This window comes from Harpia harpyja, chromosome 19, assembly GCF_026419915.1.
Source record: "Harpia harpyja isolate bHarHar1 chromosome 19, bHarHar1 primary haplotype, whole genome shotgun sequence".
NCBI lineage: Eukaryota > Metazoa > Chordata > Aves > Accipitriformes > Accipitridae > Harpia > Harpia harpyja.
The window spans coordinates 16,295,876-16,315,278 of NC_068958.1; the positions used below are offsets into that span (position 1 = coordinate 16,295,876).

Genomic DNA, 19,403 nt, shown 5'->3' on the forward strand with positions numbered 1-19,403 from the left:
TCCAACACTGCAAGAAGAGGATAATGCTTGAGAGAGGATCTGTACTGCCAAACACCCTAACCCTTCTGAAACCCAGCACATCTGTGGCTGGACAGGTTCACCCAGGAGAATATCCCTGCTGTGTCACCCCCAATGCAGGGAACTGTGGTTGGTAGGGAAAGGGGTTGCACAAAGGGTACCACTGCCCCAGCAGAGGTGGTGACTGTGTTCACAGCAAGGTGTGGGTGTGGGCATGAGGGCTTGTGACCATGTCACCCTGCAGGGAAAGAGATCACCCACAGACTCGGGGATCCCCCGGCACTGTGGGTCAGGTTGTTGTCCTTCCCCTGCCACCCCATCCCAACTGCATTCCTGCAAGCTGACTCACAGGTTTGCAGATACCACCTACGCCTGCCCAGCAATCCGGGAGGGTTCAGCTCCTCCCCCTGGCACAGCAGGTTGGCAGGACTCTTCCACCCAAGGTCAGAAAGGTGTTTGGGATTAGGGAAAGGGGGAGAAGAGTGGATACCGTCATGGGCTCAGGCTTGAAGCTACAGTAGATGCATCTTGCAGGGCTCCTTGCTCCTCTGGGAGGAGAAGGTTGCCCCTCTGTATCTGGGCTCTGCTCTTCCCACTCACAGCTCCCCCAGAGTTTATCTGCCACCAGGCTGCTGCTTTGTGGACCCTCGGAGTGTTGTGCCACTGTGCTGACCTTGGGCTGGCTGGGCACATGGCTACTGAGACGTCATCCCCCTGCAGTGGCTGGTCGGCATGATCCTACCTAGATGTTCCAGGCTCAGCATCCCTCCAAAGCAGACTCCAAGGAAACCACAGAAACACTGAGTGGCTGGCATCCAGCAGTTAATGCTTCTTGTCACTTTTCAGTCGTGGAGTGGGTATAGAAGGGTCCATCCATCCTCCAGGCTGAGGTCAGAAAACTTCAGCATCCTCAAATGAAGGACAGGAAGAGAAGTGAGAAAATGGTGATAGGGAAAAGAGAAAAGCCATTTCAGTAAAGAGAGCCATTTAAACAAAACTCATAGAAAGAGATGCCCAAATTTATGTTTGGGTTAGGGACCAGAGTTATCTTTTCCAGTGGCAAAGGAGATGAGATGGGCAGAGAAAGCCAACATAGAAAAACCATGTTGGACAGTGGAAATAGGCAGACCTGTTCCCAAGTGCCAGGAACCATTTGGGACTGAAACTCTACCTCAAAGCAGGAATTGTCTCCAATGACCTACTGACCTAACCAGGGCTGTGGCACTGATCAAACTGGGCTCGTGGAGATCAGAGCAGAAATGCAGGAGAAGTGATCACTTACTTCCAGGCATGTAACAAAACTCCATGCCAGACCTTGGTGACAGGGGATTTCTATTTTAAACAAAACTGATTCAGTCTCTCACACTTCTTGCTGGTCTCACTCTCACAGCCACCCCCACCCTGATGTGTTTGCACAAGGGGTATGACAGGTCTTCAGGCTGAGACACAGAGGACAGGAGTGCCAAGTCAAGTCCTCTCTGCATGGAATCCTCTCAACTGGCAATGACGAGCTATTTTGGGGGCAGGTTTTGGACAGGCATCAACAGTTATTGCAGGATCTTTCACCTCCAAACCTTGCTCACTTCAACCTCCATGAGACTCAGGCAGAGCTGCCGCTTTTTGTCTGTTTGTCCTCATTTTGGGTGTCTTTTTTGGCTGCTATCTGTCAAAATGTTGGGCTAGGAGGAAGACACAGGGTAGCTGCTGGCATCATCCTCCTGTTACAAGAGTGCTGGCCTCCTGGGGTCGGTATGAACACTGCATTTCTCAGAGTTTATCAGTTTGCCTGTGGTCACTTCCACCACTGGTTATTGATACAGGCCATTCGCATAATCCCTGGTGGTTTTTTGGGTTCTTTCCCATTGGGATGTTTCCATCCATAATTCAGCCAATTTTATCATTTTGGTTACACTCTACACTATGATCCAGCCAAGATCCTTGCTTTGTGCTCACCAGTTTTTGGTTCAACCTGGGATCCACTGAAACCCATCTGAGTAGTCTTGCTATTTGATAAAGGAGCATCTGTGTTACTGCAAGGCTAAAGAAAGCCACTCTGCAAAAAAAGCAGCACATTTAAGAGGGCTAGATCTGGTCCAAGGGTTTGTTGACTGCCCAGCAAAGTAGCAAAAAAAAATCTTCAAGTTAGGTTTGGTTTGAGCAGGTGGGGGTTTAAGACCTTTTTAAGGGCAATTCTAGGTTAAAAGGTAATTTTAACAATGTCCCTCCTTGCTTCTTCTGGAAAAATGTCCTATTAAAGTCTTCCAACTGCTTTCCTCAACATGTTATTTCTAAATCCAGCACACTTGGCGCAATCAGCTGCTGCCCTGTCCCACTGAAGACAGAGCCCTATGTGCCCCCTGTAAAGGGAAAGGACATCCTCACATGCAGCTTTCCCACAAATGTCTGACCAGTTGAAGCCACTCTCCACTGACAGGAGTGTCCTTGCACCATCTGGCAGCGTTACCACCTGCCTGGCAGCCTGCCCCTCCACCGGCCCCAGAGCCTGACACGGCGCTAGCTCAAATACCTCCCTGCAGTAGCTTATCTGCCAGTCTGCAGCGAGTGCTGGGAGTGGGGAGACAGCCCCAGATACTCCCACATTTCGTGGGTTTTCTATGCCCACAACCATGAGCTTGCAGGACCCCAGGCATGCAGGGCAGGAACTGGCTATGCCCTGCCAGGTCTGCTCAGTGCTGGCTCTCCGCTTCCCTCTCCCTTCTTTGGGTGCTCACTCAGCACCGCACAGATAAAAGGATGTCAGGTCCTGAGGTGCTGGAAATCTTCCAGTGCTTTGCCACATATGATGCTCATGGGGTATTGCCATTTGCATCCCACTCTCTCTCTCACCCCCTCTGCCTTTGCTATCTGCTGGCAGCCTCAGGATTGCTCCCATACAGTGAGATCAGAGAAAATGTTTTATTTTCTGAGTGTGCCAGCAAGGAGGGAGAGACCTGCCAGGCTGGGCAGGACCTTGTCCTGCCCCACTGAGCTCACCTGCATGGCCATGATTAGGACAACAGACTTAAGACACACTTGTAGGACCAAGGGACCATCTGCCCCAAGTACGAAGAGTCCCCAGGAGCGTGCTGGGATTGTGGCCAGTCCTGGACCTCTGCTCTCCATCATGTAGTCCAGCTTTTCGCCTCTCCTGTGCTGCGGTAATTGCAGCCCAGGTGACTGGTGACACAAAACACCAATGTCTTCCTCCTGTGGACCATGGTGTGTAATTCTTCTCCTGAAGTTTAGAGATGGAGATGTCAGGTGTTTTAGGGAAAAGAAACAGCACGTCTACTTTAGGCCAATGGGCCTAAAGCTGCCCAGCACCAGTGGCTGGGATCCCCATGGGCAACATGCCTGCAGCACACTGCCCTTCAGCCTGAATGTGCCCTCTCTGCCTGTACAGCACCTAGCAAGGAACCACCTGGTTTGTAAGTGCTCCCCAGCAACAACAGAAGTCAAAGCATGTCCCAGGGACTCTTTCTCCCCCTATCCTGGATGTGCTTGCAGCATCCCACTGCTGCATTTTGTGTATCCCAAGTCTGAGGGCTCCAGGATCCCATGGCCTGGTGCTGTGGCCTTAAGGAGCCCAGCTCTCTGGTGCTCACAGGGGTGCGGGGTCCAGGGCTAGCTCTGTTCCCAGGTGGTGCATCTGACTCAGTGGAGCAGGCAGGGAAGTTCCCAGCGTGATGATCAGGATGTGACAGGCAGCAGACCATGCCTGCGGCCATGCTGTCAGGGACAGAGGGGTGAGGAGTCTGCCTCGGCCACGAGCCCCAGAGAGCCCCAAAAGGGGGGGGAAGCTTCTCCCAGGAGACAATGGCCCAAATCCAGCAGACTTGTGACATCTGCCAGCCAAGTGGTCTGTCTTACCAGCTCCTCAGCAATTGCCCAAAGCTGTGAGTGGCAGAAAGATATCCCCCACCTACAGTCACGAGTGCCATCAGCACCAGGCTGCAATTACTGCTGCATCACCACCTCCTTGGTGCTCATGAGCCAGCTGGCCGCACGTCACCCGTCGAGCTGCCACACCTGGGAGATACCAGCGAGATATGGCTGTGTCACCTGGTGACTCAGGGCCTCTGGCTTCAGTGTGAAGCTGGAGCTACTGACCTGAATCTAGGGGAGAACCTCTTGCAAAGCTTCTGCCTTATTGCAGCATTGAGAAACTCCGACCCTTTGTGGGCTGCTGGCTGGCAGCTGTGTGGGTCAGTGTCTCAGTGCTGAGCAACATACTGCGTGGGACTGAGTCACAAGGAGAGTGGGGAAAACTGCATAGGGACCCTGGAGTTTTCTTCATCACTGGGGAGAGGACAACTTCTCCCTGTTGCTGGCCAGCTACCACAGCCACGGCTGAGACTTCTGACCTGCAGGCGGCAGGGCTTGGAGCCTGGGATGGATGGTGCCAGCAGCCTCAGAAATCCCACTTACACCTCTGTGCTTGTGGCTGGCCTTGCTGATGCTGTGGGTATTGGGGTAGACCAGCTCTGACGTCGATGGAGCCCATCTCACCCACCCGTGGCTGTGTCCTCGTGGCTGTAACATGGGCATCCCAAGATGCAGGGAGTCTGCAGGGTAACAAGCTTGGTAGGGAGGTTTTTCCCTCCCTGCATCATCCATCATCCTCCAAGCATCGCAGGCAGTACCACAGCCCTGGCAAATAGGACTTCTAAGGCAAAGGCTTAGGAAATTCCTTCCTGTACTCTGCCCTCTCCTGAGCCTGGTCTGTAGATACCTTCAGAGCATGTGGTACTGATCATCTGCATCTCTGGGACCTCAGAGGGGTCCTGCCCACCCAATTGTCAGGCCAGACCTGGCCACACAGCATCAGCACAATCCCAGCAAGACAGTGCCCAGCAAGACAGTGCGCAGTGCTCTGCAGTGGGCACAGGTACCAATTCTGCATGGCGGAGCACAGACAGATGCCGGTCTCCTCCCACAAGTTTCTACATCCGAGGACGCGGGCACAATCTTCTCCCCAACTTCCTTGGCCACAGCAATGAGGACGTGACCAGCTCCATGGGACATACCTGGTCCCTGGGGTCTTGGTGTGGCCCTGCCTGTATGTGGCTCCAGCAAAGGCTCTTCTGGCTCCAGAGAGTGGGTCCATCAGGAGGTGGTGTCTGTCTGGCAGGGCATTGGCACAGCCCACCCAGATGTATGGACAGGCTGTGGGCAGTGAGAGCTGCCCTAGGGACACAGCTGTGCCCTGTGACCAGGACATCTCAGGGTGGAGGACAGGTTTCAGAGGGGCTGATCTGCCGTGATGGTGGCCTGGGTGGGGGCAGCACAGAGAGCCCCCAGCCCTGCTGGGGCTTGGAGAAGGGAGGGCAGTTGGAGGGGGCTTGAGCACAGGGTCCCCAGCCCCAGCCCTCATTTGCATGTACACAGAGCAGGGAATTTCCCCTTCTTTTCCGTCAGCAAGCAGCCGAACTTTCTGCACAGTGACCTTCGTCCCCACCCAGGGTGGGGCACCCACGGCAGATGCCAAATGTCACTGCTATGTCCTGCTCTTCACCGGTGGGCTGGAGACCAGTCCCACTCTGTGGGGCGACAGCAGCGCTGCCTGGACTGTGGGCAGCCAGAGGGGGCAAAGGCAAGGGGTCTGGACCCTGCCCCCAGCACCCACGCACTGCGGGCTCAGTGCACAACAAGCAGGCAAACCGCCCCCGCCAGCCCCCCAGCATGTCCCCCAGGGAGGGCAGGGTGCCGCAGTTCCCAGCCATCCCCGGCCATCGGTGGGGTCGGTGCCCAGGCAGTCCTTGCTGCCCACCCTGGCGCCAGCCCCAGGCACTGACACCTCACCCTGCAGGAAGGGGTGAGAAGTGGCACCAGCTCTGCAGTGTCTGATGGCAGATGCTGGCACGGACGGACGTTTCTGGGGGTCTTCAGCACCTCATAGCATCAGGCCCTGGCTGCTGTGGCCAGGTGCTGCCCATGGATGCAGAAAGGGCAGTATCTGGTCAGCATGGTGAGGATAAGCTCTCTGGCTGGTTTGAAGGCAAGCTGTGGGGGGACCAGGAGAGGCCACTCAGGAGACAGTCTGGACATGGTGTGCAGTAGAGGTCTCTGAATGGCACATCTGCAGCTTGCAAACCTGTGGCCATCCCCCTCCCCCCCAAAGGTTTTCACAGCCCTGCCAGGCTGCCTAGAGGAGCCAGCCCCTGTGGACAGGGCTGCCTGAGCGTGAGGTCCCCCTGGATGCACCACGGCCTCTCACAAAGCTCCTGGCCCTTCTGTGCCCAGTGCTGGGCACAGACCCCCTCCCACAGGGGCTCTGATGCTGGACCACCCTGCTGCCAGCCTTGAAGCCCAGCAGCCCTTGGGGGTGGGGGGTCCGTTGCCCCTGCACAGGGAGGCCCATCGCCCCGAGCAGCACACCCAAACACAGACTGCCCACATGCCAGCTCCCTCTGCACAGCTTTCCAAGGAGAGACAAACCATGATATTCCTGGTAAGCACGAATCACCTTGACTTTTGCTCTAAGCCCTTGAATGGTTCAGGCAGAGCATGGACGGAGGCCAGCGCTGTGCCTCGCTCAGGACTGCTCGGCATCCGTCTTTCTGCAGGCGGGTTATTTTCCACCGGTGTTTCCCCAGCACCCGTGTTTTGGCAGGCAGGTGGGTTGCAGTCACAGGTCACCCAAGCTGCCTCTCCCTCTGCCGACACATGTGGGGATGGCAGCCCTGACACAAGTCACCCAGCATAGGCTCTGCTCTCAAAGCTCCCCCAGACCTTTCTCCTGCTCATCTGGAGCCCCAGCTGTATTCTACAGCCAGCTGGCTTTTAACCTCCACAGCTGCAGGAGCTGGGATTCACTGAGAGCAGTCAGGGACGTGAAGCACCCTGGAATTGGTACTAGGAAACAGGGGCTGACAAGCCCACAACCTTGCAGCATGGTGGTTTTCACCTGTGCTCCAGCTGACGTCCCCCAGGACTTAGAGGGGATGCTGCAATAGTCCTCGTGCAGCTGTGACCCCAAACCCAAGCTCCGTACAGCTCTGAAGCTCCCAGTCGCAGCGTGACACCCAATGCAGGGGGACACAGCGGCAAGGGAGCACAAGGTTTACCCCAAAGCAGTAAGAAACGGAGAAGTTTATTACTAGAGCCAGAGGGACTGAATTGAAGCAAATAGAGAAACCAGATGCCTCATCCCCCGAAAAAAAAGAAGGTGGAAGACTTGAAGATGGTTTATTTTCTACATTAAACTTATGAGTGTTTTTGCTCCAAGCTGCATTTTTTACATTTGTGAGTCTTCATGCATTTACAGGGAACTTGGGGGTGAATCACCAAGTGGGCTCCAATGATGGGGCCGAGCTCAGGGCCTCTCCAAATGGCCTCTCACTGCTTCCAGACCATCGCTCTTTTTATTCCATGGGAAAATACTGCTTTTGCAGTAAGCAGAACTTGCCTTGGGTTCCCAGTTCCTCCCCTGAACACAATGTGACCGCCCCATTGCAAACAGGAATGCAGCCCCTGCTCACATGAGCTGATAACGCTTCCCTGCAGACAAGGCTGCGTCCGGCACTGCGGCAGTGACCCACGGAGAGCCTGGACATCCCCGCGGTGGCCCCTGCGAGGAAGCCCTGGGAACTCGCCTCCTGCTGTGGCTCAAGGAAAATCCCACCGTCATTTTGGTTTCCCCACTGCAAAATGGGGTTGAGTGTTCATGTCGTGCTTTAAACCAGTGACTACTGGGAAACCTGCCCACGGGGAGCAGAGCCAGCATCCCGCAGGAGGCTGGGAAGGCCACAGGGTGTGGGTTTGCTCTAGCAGTGCCAGCTGTGGTGAGCTCAGTGCAACGTGGCTGTGGTCAGACAGGAGAGGCTTTTCACGAGCTCCAGGGAGGAGGCCCAGGAGCAGGGGAAGGGGAACCGCAGGCTCCAAAGCCTTTCATGGCTCCTGCATACAGCTGGCTGGCACTGTGGTGTGCTGGGAACAGCTGGTCGAACATCACAGGCTTCTTCACCCCCAAAACACCCGATTTCTGGGCTGAACCATTGCATACCATCCCTGCAGGAGACAGTAGCTTGCAGGATCGGTGCCATCGAGACACTAACTCCAAACAACTCCACCGTGAAGCGCTGAGTGAGGCAGGCTCAGCCCAGCACACCGGGAGTTAATTTTGATACACAGATGCCGGGGTGGGCACAGATACTGGGCTGGTCTCAGTCACCAGTGGGAGGGCATGATGAAAATCCCATGGGAGCATCTTCATTCAGGAGGAGGGGTCATAGCAGTGGTGGTGGGTCATAGCAGTGGTGGTGGGTCATAGCAGTGGTGGGGAGCTCCTCGCCAGTGCCCACTTCCCACAGCCCTGCCTTTAGAGCAGCAGCTGCCTGAGCACTGGGTTTGCCTGCACCAGCCGTCTACTGTTTACTGTGTCCCCTCCCTGCTCTCTCCCCCCTTTCCAAGGAACCACACAGATCACTCTAACAGCACAGGGCAAACAGGTGTGTACCAGCCCTGTTATTGCTTTGCTCCCGCGCAGCCCACACTGTTTGGTGGAAACAAAAGGGAGTTGTTTTCCTCCTCTCATTGGGTATTTGGGCCCCGAGTCTCTGAAGCAACAAGGGACATGCGAGGTGCCGCAGGGTGAGGGGGACCTGCAGTGGCAGGGGGTGGCAGGGTTCTGGAGCAGCTCACCCCACCATGTCTGCAAGGTAGCCAGGACAGATCCACTTCTGCTATGCGCTGTCAGACTTAGCTTGTGGTAGCCCTGAGGAGCTGATCAAAGCTCACCAGAAGGCAGGCTGAAGCCTTGGGGCGGGGGGGTTCTGACATTTATACTGATTTAAGAAAAAGCCTGTTTTCAGCAATGGAGAAAAATCAGAGGTGAAATTGAGTCTGAGCATGCGCGCTCTTCAGTCACTTCAGGCTGTTTGTAGTCATACGGGGCTCTCGCCTACTTGCAGGGCTCTGGAATTGCTGAGCTATGCTGGGTTTAAACTCACTGTTGGGGTCTAATGAGGAACACACTTCTGCCAAGAGGAGGGGATGAGATGGATGGCTCTGGCATCTCCCAGAGCCCTTGGTGAGGATGCTCTGTAACATGATGGCTCAGCAGAGCACAGACCCGCCGAGCTGGAGATGCAGAGCAGCAGGAGTGGGGCCGTGCGGAGAGGAGCGGGGCTGCCAGAGGTCATGGGAGACAGCCTCAGTGCCAAGGTCCTGGGGTGGTGCACGCCATGGGGAACAGGGCAGCTCGTCCCTGCCACCCTGCTGCTCTCCCAGCCTGCCTGCAAACTCAGCTCAGCAGCACTGGTGCTGTCACCTCCTAGCAAAAATCCTCCTCATCCCACACAAAGACAGTCCCATGTCCCCTCAGATGACCACCCATCCAACTGTATATCTCAGCACATGGCATTATGCATGCAGGCACAGCTACCTTACTGCTGCCCAGACTTTCAAGCTTCCTCCGTCTCAGCTATGCCCCTGCGCTTGGATTAGAGCAAATTGCATGGGGCAATTATTCTTCTCCCCAGAAATCACAAGGCCATTGCACAATGTCATATAGACTGCGGCTGGACACAGCTCACTCTGCTGGGCTCCTTCACAAGGATGGTGCTGGAGCATGAGTAGGAGAACACTGGGGCATCCTGCGGGGGCAAGAAGGACATCAGAGAAATTCATCAACTGACATGGGGGGCCCCAGCTGTCACAGACACTGCCCACTCACACACCCTGGGGTCTTGGCGCTGGTACCCCCACTATCTTCTCTGTCCAGGGAGAAACAGTCCAGCAATGGGATCAGACACAGCATCTCCCACATGTCCCCCTGTGTCCCTGCTGAACCATCCCCAGCATCTGGAGAGCCATGGTGGGTACATGGACACGGTGGATGGGAAGTGAAGCAGTTGCTGGGTGGCTTTGTAACAGCCCTAGGCTGCAACAGAGCTGTCTTGCTCCAAAGGAACAGCTTAAAAAAAAAACAGAATGGGGAAGACATTTGGTGTGGTGCAATGCAGGCTCAGAAACACTGACTTTTGCCCCTTTTCTCGGATTTTGAATGTGTTACTGAGGGGGCTGTCCCTGTGGGCCCCAGGGTGGGGAGATGCAGGTCTTAGGTGGGATGTCATTTTTATGCAGACTTGGAGGGTTGAATGAAATACCTGAAAGAGGGGATTTAGGAAGAAACCTCCCCTGGGTCACAGTGGAAGCCTCAGACTCTGATAAAGTACCTCCAAGGAGACGTCTGCAAAACCCAGACACACATTCATCTCCCGAGAAACAGTCTCAACCTGTCTGTGAATTTGGGCTGGAGAAGATAAATGTGCAGTTCCCAAATACCCTCCGGGGCTGCTGTCTGCCCCCCAGTTTAGGGACAGCCAGGGACCCATGCTGGCTGGGAGCTCCTGGACAGACAGAGGGAAGGAAGAGGAGCATCTCGCAGAGGCTGTTTGGACAGCGATTCCCTGGGTGAGAGAGCCCGCCCGAGGTCGCTCCTGTGCCACCGAAGTGTCACCTTGCTCCAGTGAACTCTGCTGTTGTCTTCAGGCAGCTCCATGACACACCCGGCCCTTGTGCAACGGCCATGAAATGAAACTAAAAATAGCTTGCTCTCCTTGCAGGAAAACACCTGGCTGCCTTGCACCGGGGCCGGGAGGGTGCTGGATGCCAGCACCCTGCCAGGAGCCGTGTCCCTCCTGGCAGGCAAGGAGAGCAGCGAGGGCTCCCTCCTCCAAGCTGATGTAGTCACTGAGGAAAGACCTCATCCTCCTTCTCTGTGCTCCTGCCCCAAGCCCTGCCTTGCCTCTGTTCGTTCCTCGCTCAGCTCTGTCACCAGGCAGTGTGGTTTTCCTCTGAGCCTTGCCAAGGTGCAATGGCATCACTCCCTGAGCCTCGTGTGGGGACTGATGCCACCATCTCTCCTACCTGGCCTCTGCAGAGGGAGCTGGGATCAGCGCTGGGTGTTCACTGAGGAGTAAGTTCATGTTATCCGTCCTTCAGTTAACCAGACTTAATTAAAATGCTGGCAGTGCTTGGCTGGCCAGGTTGCCCATGCCCTGGCTCTGCTGGCATCCCCGCATCTGGGCACAGCACTGTGCCCCTGTGCAAACTGGACACAGTTCAACTCTTTCAGGGGTTTGTTCTCCACTGAGGAGAACACTTGGCTCATTTTAGGTATGGGGTGGTGGGCCAAGGCCAGAGCAGTCATGAAACCTGGGACTGGTCCCCCGATCTTTCACAGATTCCCTTCTGTCCTTGCAGCCAGAGCACCTGAAGCAATTGGCAGTCCACAGCAGTCTGGCGTGATCCTCAGACTATCACTGAGCTCAGGCTGAGCCATTCTTCCTCTGTAGTAGGCAGGCTCCACTAGCATCAGGGCAGCGATCACTTCGAGGCGCCGGTCCCTCTGCACCCAGGACACACCTCAGACATTGCCACTGTCTGCTCCTGTAGAACCCAGCAAGAGCTGAAATCCTCCTTTCCCTGTTAGAAATATCCAATTGATGCTCAAAAATCATAGCATTATCAAGAGTCAAAGACCAGCACCTGGCTGCAGGAGAAGCAGTGCGAGAAAGCAGAGCAGCCAGGCACAGCTGCCAGCTGCTGCCTGCCGGGCCCTGGGCAAAGCGCTGCCAGCAGGAGGTTGGGACTTCAAGCAAAAGCACCAGACTGCAGGTGTGCCTCCGATTTCTGTGGCCTTTGCTGATCAGCATTGTCACACATGATGGAGGAATGGCTCCAGCGCAGGAGGGATGAAGGGCTTGCACTTGGCTGAGCCAAATGGTTTGGGAGCAGAGACTCCTCCTGACCCGCCCTGGAGAGACATGGGGCAACAGGAGTCTCCACCAGCCCAGCTGCAGTGGCTGAGGACAATGGCTAGCAGCACAATGTGATTTTGAGTAGAACAGGAGCATCCTACCGCTGACACCCATGCCAGCACGTGTCCTGCTAGCTGTGGTCACATGCTCATCTGGAAGGGGCAGCCTCTGAGCTCTGGGACTCAGTTTCCCCGCGCTGGCTCCAGTGGCATTGGCTCTCCCAGCTCCCAGTGATGCAGCAAGAGGCCCACGTCCCCCTCAGTGCTCTGGGATGTCAGCCCAGAGGCTGTTCTGGCTCAGGGAAGAGCGGGCACAGTGCCAGACGGAGACAGCAGTGGGGTCCCAGCTAGGGGGAAGCTGGTGTTTGCTGACTGCAGTGGGGTGAGGCATCCCAGCCCCTGCCACTGCCCCATGCAGAGGAGGGACACACTCCTTGAGCTCCCCAGGTCTGGGGTAGCCCTGCTGCTTCAAGCCTGGCATGCATCCCCATGGGCTGCCTACATGCCACAGGGCATGTGCCCAGAGGGGACCCTGGTCCCTCTGGTCCCACAGTCATGGGGATGAGTTGACAGTGCAGGGAGAAATAACAGGTAGGGGAGCAGGAGCCTAGGACAGAGGAGAGGTAGTGGGTATGGGGAGCGGCGATGGAAGTGGGGAAAGATGATGAGTGCGGGGGGAGAGATGATGGGTATGGGGAGAAGTCATAAGTACAGGGGATCAGGGACCTCAGTTCTATTCAAACCCCTATCCCACAGTAGCAAAAGCAGCAACAAACCTTGGGAGAACTGGGCCAGCAGATCTGATGTCCCAATGTGGCAAGGAGCATCACCTGAGGCCAGCCAGTCTTTCCTCTTGCTCTCCCGCCAAGGGCAGCCCTATCACCCCTCCAGCCCTGGGGAGGTGGTCTGGCCATTCGAGGGCGTCCTGAGTCCAGGCTGAGCGTGCAGGGGACATGCCACATTGTGCCCAGTGTCAGACCTTGGGCATCCTTAGTGCCGCCTGCTTGGGGGCAGGGGGTGGGAGATCTTGAGTGGGAAGAGCTGAGCTGAGCAACCCATCCCCAGTGCCAAGCCGTGGGCGTCCTTCGTCTGGCTTTTTCTGGGGGGGATGCTGGCGAGATGTTGGGGGATGCTGGGGAGATGTTGGATGTTGGGGGATGCTGGGGGGATGTTGGGGGATGCCGAGCTGCCCAGCTTCGGCGCTGGCGCATCTCCGCAGAGCTTGGCAGCCTCCCCGGGTGCGGGTGGGTGACCAGCAGAGGGCCTGGCTCTGCCGCTCCCCACCGCGGCTTTTATTCTGCCCAGAGCTCGCCGGAGAGCCCAGAGCAGCGGCCAGAGCCGGACAGACCGGCTGCTCCTCCGGACGGCTCCCTCGCTGCCCGCAGCCCCGGGGTCCCTGTGCTCGGGGCTGCTCTGTCTCCAGCCACACGCTTGCTCCGGAGGGTGCGGAGGGGACCATGCCTTCGCCACCACCACTTGTTCTCCTGCTGCTGATGCTGCTGGCTCCGGGGGCTGCAGCGATACAAGGCAGGGCTGGGCAGCCTGGGGAAGGCAGCACCCACCATGGCCAGGGTACGGATGAAGGTAAGGTTCTGCTGACGATTTCCCAGGACGATCCAGAGGTCCAGGTGATGAAGGAGAGACTGCGCCGGGGGACAGAGGAGGATTCCAAGTTGGTGCAGCAGTACGTGCCAGGGGTGCGGGTGGAGTTCCCGCGGCCCCTCAACTCTGCCAACCTGCACCCAACTAAGGCCCTGCTGCCATCCAGCACGGACCCATCTGAGCGGCAACAAGGGGTCCCCACGGACGGGGAGGGGGCAGAGCCCCGAGCCAACCTCACCACCGTGTCCGACAAGCGGTTGCAAATCCAGAACCCCTTGTACCCGGTGACGGAGAACTCCTACAGCGCCTATGCCGTGATGTTCCTGTCCCTCATTGTCTTCGCAGTGGGCATCATTGGAAACCTCTCCGTGATGTGCATCGTATGGCACAACTACTACATGAAGAGCGCCTGGAACTCCATCCTGGCCAGCCTGTCTTTCTGGGACTTCCTCATCCTCTTCTTCTGCCTGCCTGTGGTCATCTTCAACGAGATCACCAAGAAGAGGCTGCTGGGGGATATGTCCTGTCGCATCGTGCCCTTCATGGAGGTAAGGGGCTGCACAGGGCCCTGGAGGGCTCAAGGACTCGGCTCTTCTCTGCCTCTTGCTTTGGGGGTAGTCCATGCTGCTCATGGCCTGGCACAAGGGCTGTGTGCCCCAGAGATCCCCATTGTGGGGGACAGCAAGGAACAGAGGGACGGTCCCAATATTGACCTTCCCTTTGCCTCTTCCCCAGGCCATTCCTCAGGCTCTGCAGCCAGCACCAATGCTGCCAAGGCTGGGAAGAGCCCGTGAAACCCTCCTTTGTCCAGCCAGCACAGGGACTTCTGTCAGTGGGGTCCCTCTGTCTGTCCCTGTCCCAGCCTGACACCCCCCACAGTGTGCTGGCCCAACAATGGCCATGGTGGGCTGCTGCTGATGGCCCCAGGGCAGGGGGCTGCAGGTGGGGCAATGCTGAGCACCACTGGGGTGGGAGAGCCTGGGAATTAGGTTTGGGAACCTGAGATCTTTGCTTGTCAAGCCTCGCATGTGATGGGTTGGCCACATTCAGGGTGAGCTGGGGACCCACTGAGAGGGCTACAGGGACTGTGGTGACAGGGGAAGGCAGAATGAGAAAAAATGCCCCAGATAGCATGATTTTGCATGGTCCTGCTCTTGCACTGAAAACAAACCCTCCCTGTGGGGCATCTCCCATCCTGCAGGGATGTCTGGAATCAGGCTGCTCCCCTCCGTGCCCATGTACGACAGACAGACCCAGCCTGCCTGTGCATGTTTTCTGGGGCTCCAAAGCCCGGATTATTGAAGAAGGGTGCAAACACAAGGTTGAACCAGATCAGAGACAGTGTCAGGTCCCTGGAGACCCTCTCAGGCTTGGTCAGGCCAGATGGGGTTCAAAACCTGCCTGTCCCACCGAGCATGGTCAGAGCCGCCAACACAACATATGGAAACCAGCTGCAAGCTGAGGCCATGGCTTGTGCTGGAGGGCCCAGGGACTGCTGCCCTCCCTCTGCCCAAACCTGATCAGGTTGTATGGGAGCATTGACACCCCTTGGCACCCATGTCCAGGCCAGCCCTGCCCTCCCAGGGCTGTCACCATGCCGAGTTGGGACCTAGCCTTCTGTCATCACCAGACCTGTCTGTGCCCATCACCAGGACTCAAGCCTGCTCAGAGAAATAACAGCTGGAGGGGGCAGAGAGCAGGCCTTGGCACTCAGACAGGGAAAGCTTGTGGCCACAGGGAGCTTGGTTATTGCAGGCAAAGAAATGGCCCCGAGGCATTGATGTGTCCCATCGCAATCCCCTCCCCAACATCACCCTCCCTGGTCCAGCTTCTGCTGGAGAGTGGGACCCGCAGTGCTCTCGGGTGCAGGACCTGGCTGCATCCTGCTCCCTGGGTGGCTGGATTATCCTCTCCTGCTTCACCCAACAGCAGCTACAGGTTAGGGTGACTCCAGCACAAGCTAGGGGAGTAGACATCGGCCTGCATGGGCTGGCACGACCCCCACCGCCAGGGCTGCGAGGTGAGCAGGTGGTCCCACTCTGTCCTGCTGCTCCATGCCCCGCTGGCACAGTGACAGTCAGCTCCCCAGTGTCAGTGCCTTTGCAGAGGGTCTGCAGGGGCACGGGGGTCCCTGGACATTCACATATGGCTTGGCTGTGCACACCCCTGGCAGGGGACCCCGGCAATGCCACTGGGTCCTTTGGGCGCAGGCCTGGGGTGATGGACCCATACCCTGGGTATCCTGCCAGGCACAGCCCTAAACCTGCAAGTTACAGCCCAGCATGACAGTGTGGTGTTTGCTAGAGGATGTGTGCAACCCCCACCTCTCCGCACTGTCTCCCCTCCTCAGGAAGCAGGAGCTGCTCATTCCTGCAGGTTTCCCACCCCAGCCTCTTACTAAATGAAGTGTTTGCCCCATCCCTATCCTCCGCCTCAGGCCCCTGATGTTGCAGCCAGGTGGAAGGAGGACTCAGAGAAGGGCAGGAATATGGACCCACATTTGCCCAGGCAGGCAGGTTCAGCACCCCAGCTAAGGATGGGAAGAAAAGGGTGGTGTCCCCAAACCAGACCCCTACCTGAGGAGGAGCTGCCACAGCCTGTCTGAGTTGCTCATGGGCTCCCTGGCCACATCCCTGTGGGAGATCCCTGCAGGTGGCACTTCCAGGTACAGTGATTTGGCAGCACCAGGGTGACCGTGGGACAGCTCGGTCCCCGAAGGAGGCAGGAAGGGTGATGGGATGTTGGGGCTGCTGAAGGATGGGCATGGCACAGCCCTGGGAAGGCAGGATGGTCCACCCAGGAGGCTACTGCCACTCTGCCACCCCAGCTGCTAATCCTGCCTTGCCCTCCTGCCTCTGGGCCCCGAAGCAAAGGCAGAAAGGGGCTTCAGGGCTTCTCTGTTCACCTGGGACCCAGCACCGGGCACCCTTCCGCCTGGGTGGGAGGACATGGCCAGGCCTGAGCTAAATCCCCAGCAAAGAGTCAGCCACGAGAGGGGAATCAGTCTGCAGTCCAGTAGTTAAATGTCCAGTCTTTCTGTATGGGACTGTGCAAGTGTTTCAGACTGCTGGATGGAGCAAATCTGTCCCCCTCTTTGTGGCTACTCAAGTGCCTTGTGGGGGGGCACAGAGCCAGGTTTTTGGAGCAGAGCTGGCTACATGGAATCCTGGTGACAGGCAATGTGCCTGGGGTGACCAGTGGCACCAGCTGCACGCCTGCCAGGGCACTGGGAAGGATGCTCTGCCATGCCTGAATTACATGCCAGGACTAAGGGGACGAGGAGAGACAGAAGAGCCTGTGGCAGCGTGTAGGGGGAGAGGAGAGGCAGCAGCACAGCAGCACTGGGAGCGCTGCAGGTGCCAGCCAGAGAGCTGAGCAAGTGTGCTGGGTGCTGGTTGTGGGGCAGAGCAAGGGTGCTGGATGCTCAGGGTGGCTCTGGGCATTGGGCAGAGGAGCTGGGACTTGAGCAGCGTTGTTGGGCAGTGGGGCTATGTGCAGGATGGTGATGCTGGGCTAGTGCCCTGATGCTGTGTCTGGGGGGATGCTGTTGCAAATAACTGAATGGTGGTGCTGGGTGCTTGGCATCAGTGCTGGTCATGAGCTGCTGAAGGGGCCAACCCGGGACCACTGGAAGAGGGGTGGGGGTGGGGAGGGGGCAGTGCCAGACCTGTTTTGGGCTGCTACCCAGGCATCATGCAGAGCCCTGGGAGGTTTTCTGAGTGCTGGGAAGTTCCTTCAGCACAGGGTGACGTTTGATGGCTTCCTGAGGCCAGGAATGGCGACAGGGCTGGAGGGCACCAGCATGTGACTTTACCATTCTCCTGGGCAAGGGCTGTGGGACTTGGCTCCGAGCAAAGCTGCAGCTCTGGGGCTGGGACCTTAAATGCTGATTGTGACCCTCAGTGCCTTGCCAGCCCTCCCAGAGCCACCACGATTCCTCTGCCTCCTTTGGCCTCTTCCCTTTGGCAAATGGGATGTTTTTCCTGCCATTCTCAATGCAGCGGAAATTGCTGCAAGCTGATTTGTGACAATGGCACCTTCAACTCGTTTGGCCTGTCCAGGAGGCAGGCAGCAGCTCTGCAGAACATGACAGGGACAAGCCAGCCTGGGGCAGCTTGGGGGGGCCTTGGGGACCCTGGAAAGGTGCTGGTGGGTGTGACGGTCCCTGCTTTTCCTCCCCAAGAGCCATCCAGAATAGAGGAAGAGCCTGAGGGACAATCCTGCTATTCCTACCCTGGCTGGACAGACAGACAGATATCCTGCAAAGCTTCTCCCTTCTGCAGAAAAGGGAGCTGGGCAGGGACAAACGGGTCAAGGGACATTTTTATCCACTGCCCTTTCAGGAGTCACAGAGAAGTGGCTCTAACCCTGGGATGCAGCCATAGGCTGTGACCTCTACAGCCTTGGAGGAAGGGGCTCAGGCTGTGGTCTTGGGTACCCAGGGGTTTGCCACTAGCCTGGTAAAGTCAAGGCCCCCATGATGTCCCTGCAGCAAGGCCCACTTGTTCTGCCTCCCTCCTCGCCAGGTATCATCGCTGGGAGTCACCACCTTCAGCCTCTGCGCCCTGGGCATCGACAGGTTCCACGCGGCCACCAGCCCCCAGGCCAGTGCCCGGCCCATCGAGCAGTGCCAGTCCATCATTGCCAAGCTGGCTGTCATCTGGGTGGGCTCCATGACTCTGTCAGTGCCGGAGATCCTGCTCTGGCAGCTGGCGCAGGACACGTCGCCTGTGTCCGGCGTCATGACGGAGTATTGCACCATGAAGCCTTCGTCCAACCTGCCCGAGTCCGTCTACTCACTGGTGCTCACCTACCAAAACGCTCGGATGTGGTGGTACTTCGGTTGCTACTTCTGCTTGCCCATCCTCTTCACCGTGAGCTGCCAGCTGGTGACCCGGAGGATCAGCGGCACAGAGAAGAAGACCGAGTGCCGAGGAACCAAGCACGCCCAGTGTGAGAGTCACTTGAACTGCACCATCATCGGGCTCACCATCATCTACGGGCTCTGTACCACCCCTGAGAATGTCTGCAACATTGTGGTGGCCTACATGTCCCCTGATATGTCCAAGCAGACCTTGGACCTGCTCAACCTCATCAACCAGTTCTTCCTGTTCTTCAAGTGCTCGGTAACGCCCGTCCTGCTCCTGTGCCTCTGCAGACCCCTGGGCCAGGCCTTCATGGACTGCTGCTGCTGCTGCTGTGAGGGCTGCAGCCCCGACACTGCCTCCAGCGAGGGCAGCGCCGACAGCAAGCTCAAAACAGAGATGTCCTCCTCCATCTTCTTCGACAAGCCTCGGGAGTCCCCTCCACCCCTCCTGGCCCTTGGCACACCTTGCTAAGTGCCACTGGGGAGCTGTAGAGATCATTCCACCACCTTCTCCCAAGACCAAACGTTGTTTTGCCATTAGTGCCTGTGTCTGGATGTGGAGCAAGCAGAAGAGACAGCTCAGGGGGCTGTGCCATGGGCTTCAAACCCCACGTTGGGCAAGTGGGGCTTGAAACCCCAGGCCCCGTGGCTACACTGGCAGCCGCCTTGCCTCTGCCCAAAGGCCAGCAAGGACATCAGCACCCTCCCGTCCTGGCTGCCTGGCCAGGCGCAGGGGGGTTGCTGCCCTGGAGATGGAGTTGTGCCAGAAAGGTCCCATCTGAAACTATGGAGGGTTTCCATGGTGGCTTGCAGAGGACATAGCAAACACAAACTGCCCTCGTCCTGTCCCGTCCCCTCCTGCTAGCCCCCTCCACAGTAGGAGAAGGTCCCAGTGACTATATCCCACTGGATCCAAGCCACTGCCTTGTAAGAGCTCAATAAACCAGTAACCTAGAGCATGTCGCACAGGCAGCCGTCCAGCACCACCAAGCAGAGCCCTGGGGAGCCAGCACTTGGGGCTTGGATGGCTCTTCCCTAAAACCTGGGGGCTCTGGGGTGGGCATGGGCAGCTGGGGGGGCATGAGGGCACAAAAGCAGCTGTGCCAGGTCAGGCAGCACCTAAGGGAGATGGGGAAAGGCCCCCAGCCCCTC

The 19,403-nt window shown here is 57.4% G+C and overlaps 1 protein-coding gene across 1 annotated transcript; it reads left to right on the plus strand.

Annotated features, from left to right (window-relative positions):
* The first annotated feature begins 12,945 nt into the window (after positions 1–12,945).
* Positions 12,946–19,207, plus strand: GPR37L1 (G protein-coupled receptor 37 like 1). Its single transcript, XM_052814687.1, is given in 4 exon segments — positions 12,946–13,062; positions 13,065–13,174; positions 13,206–13,932; positions 17,911–19,207. Coding segments are annotated over 4 exon segments (1,752 nt in total). The 5' UTR covers positions 12,946–12,960; the 3' UTR covers positions 18,724–19,207.
* The last annotated feature ends 196 nt before the right edge of the window (positions 19,208–19,403 follow it).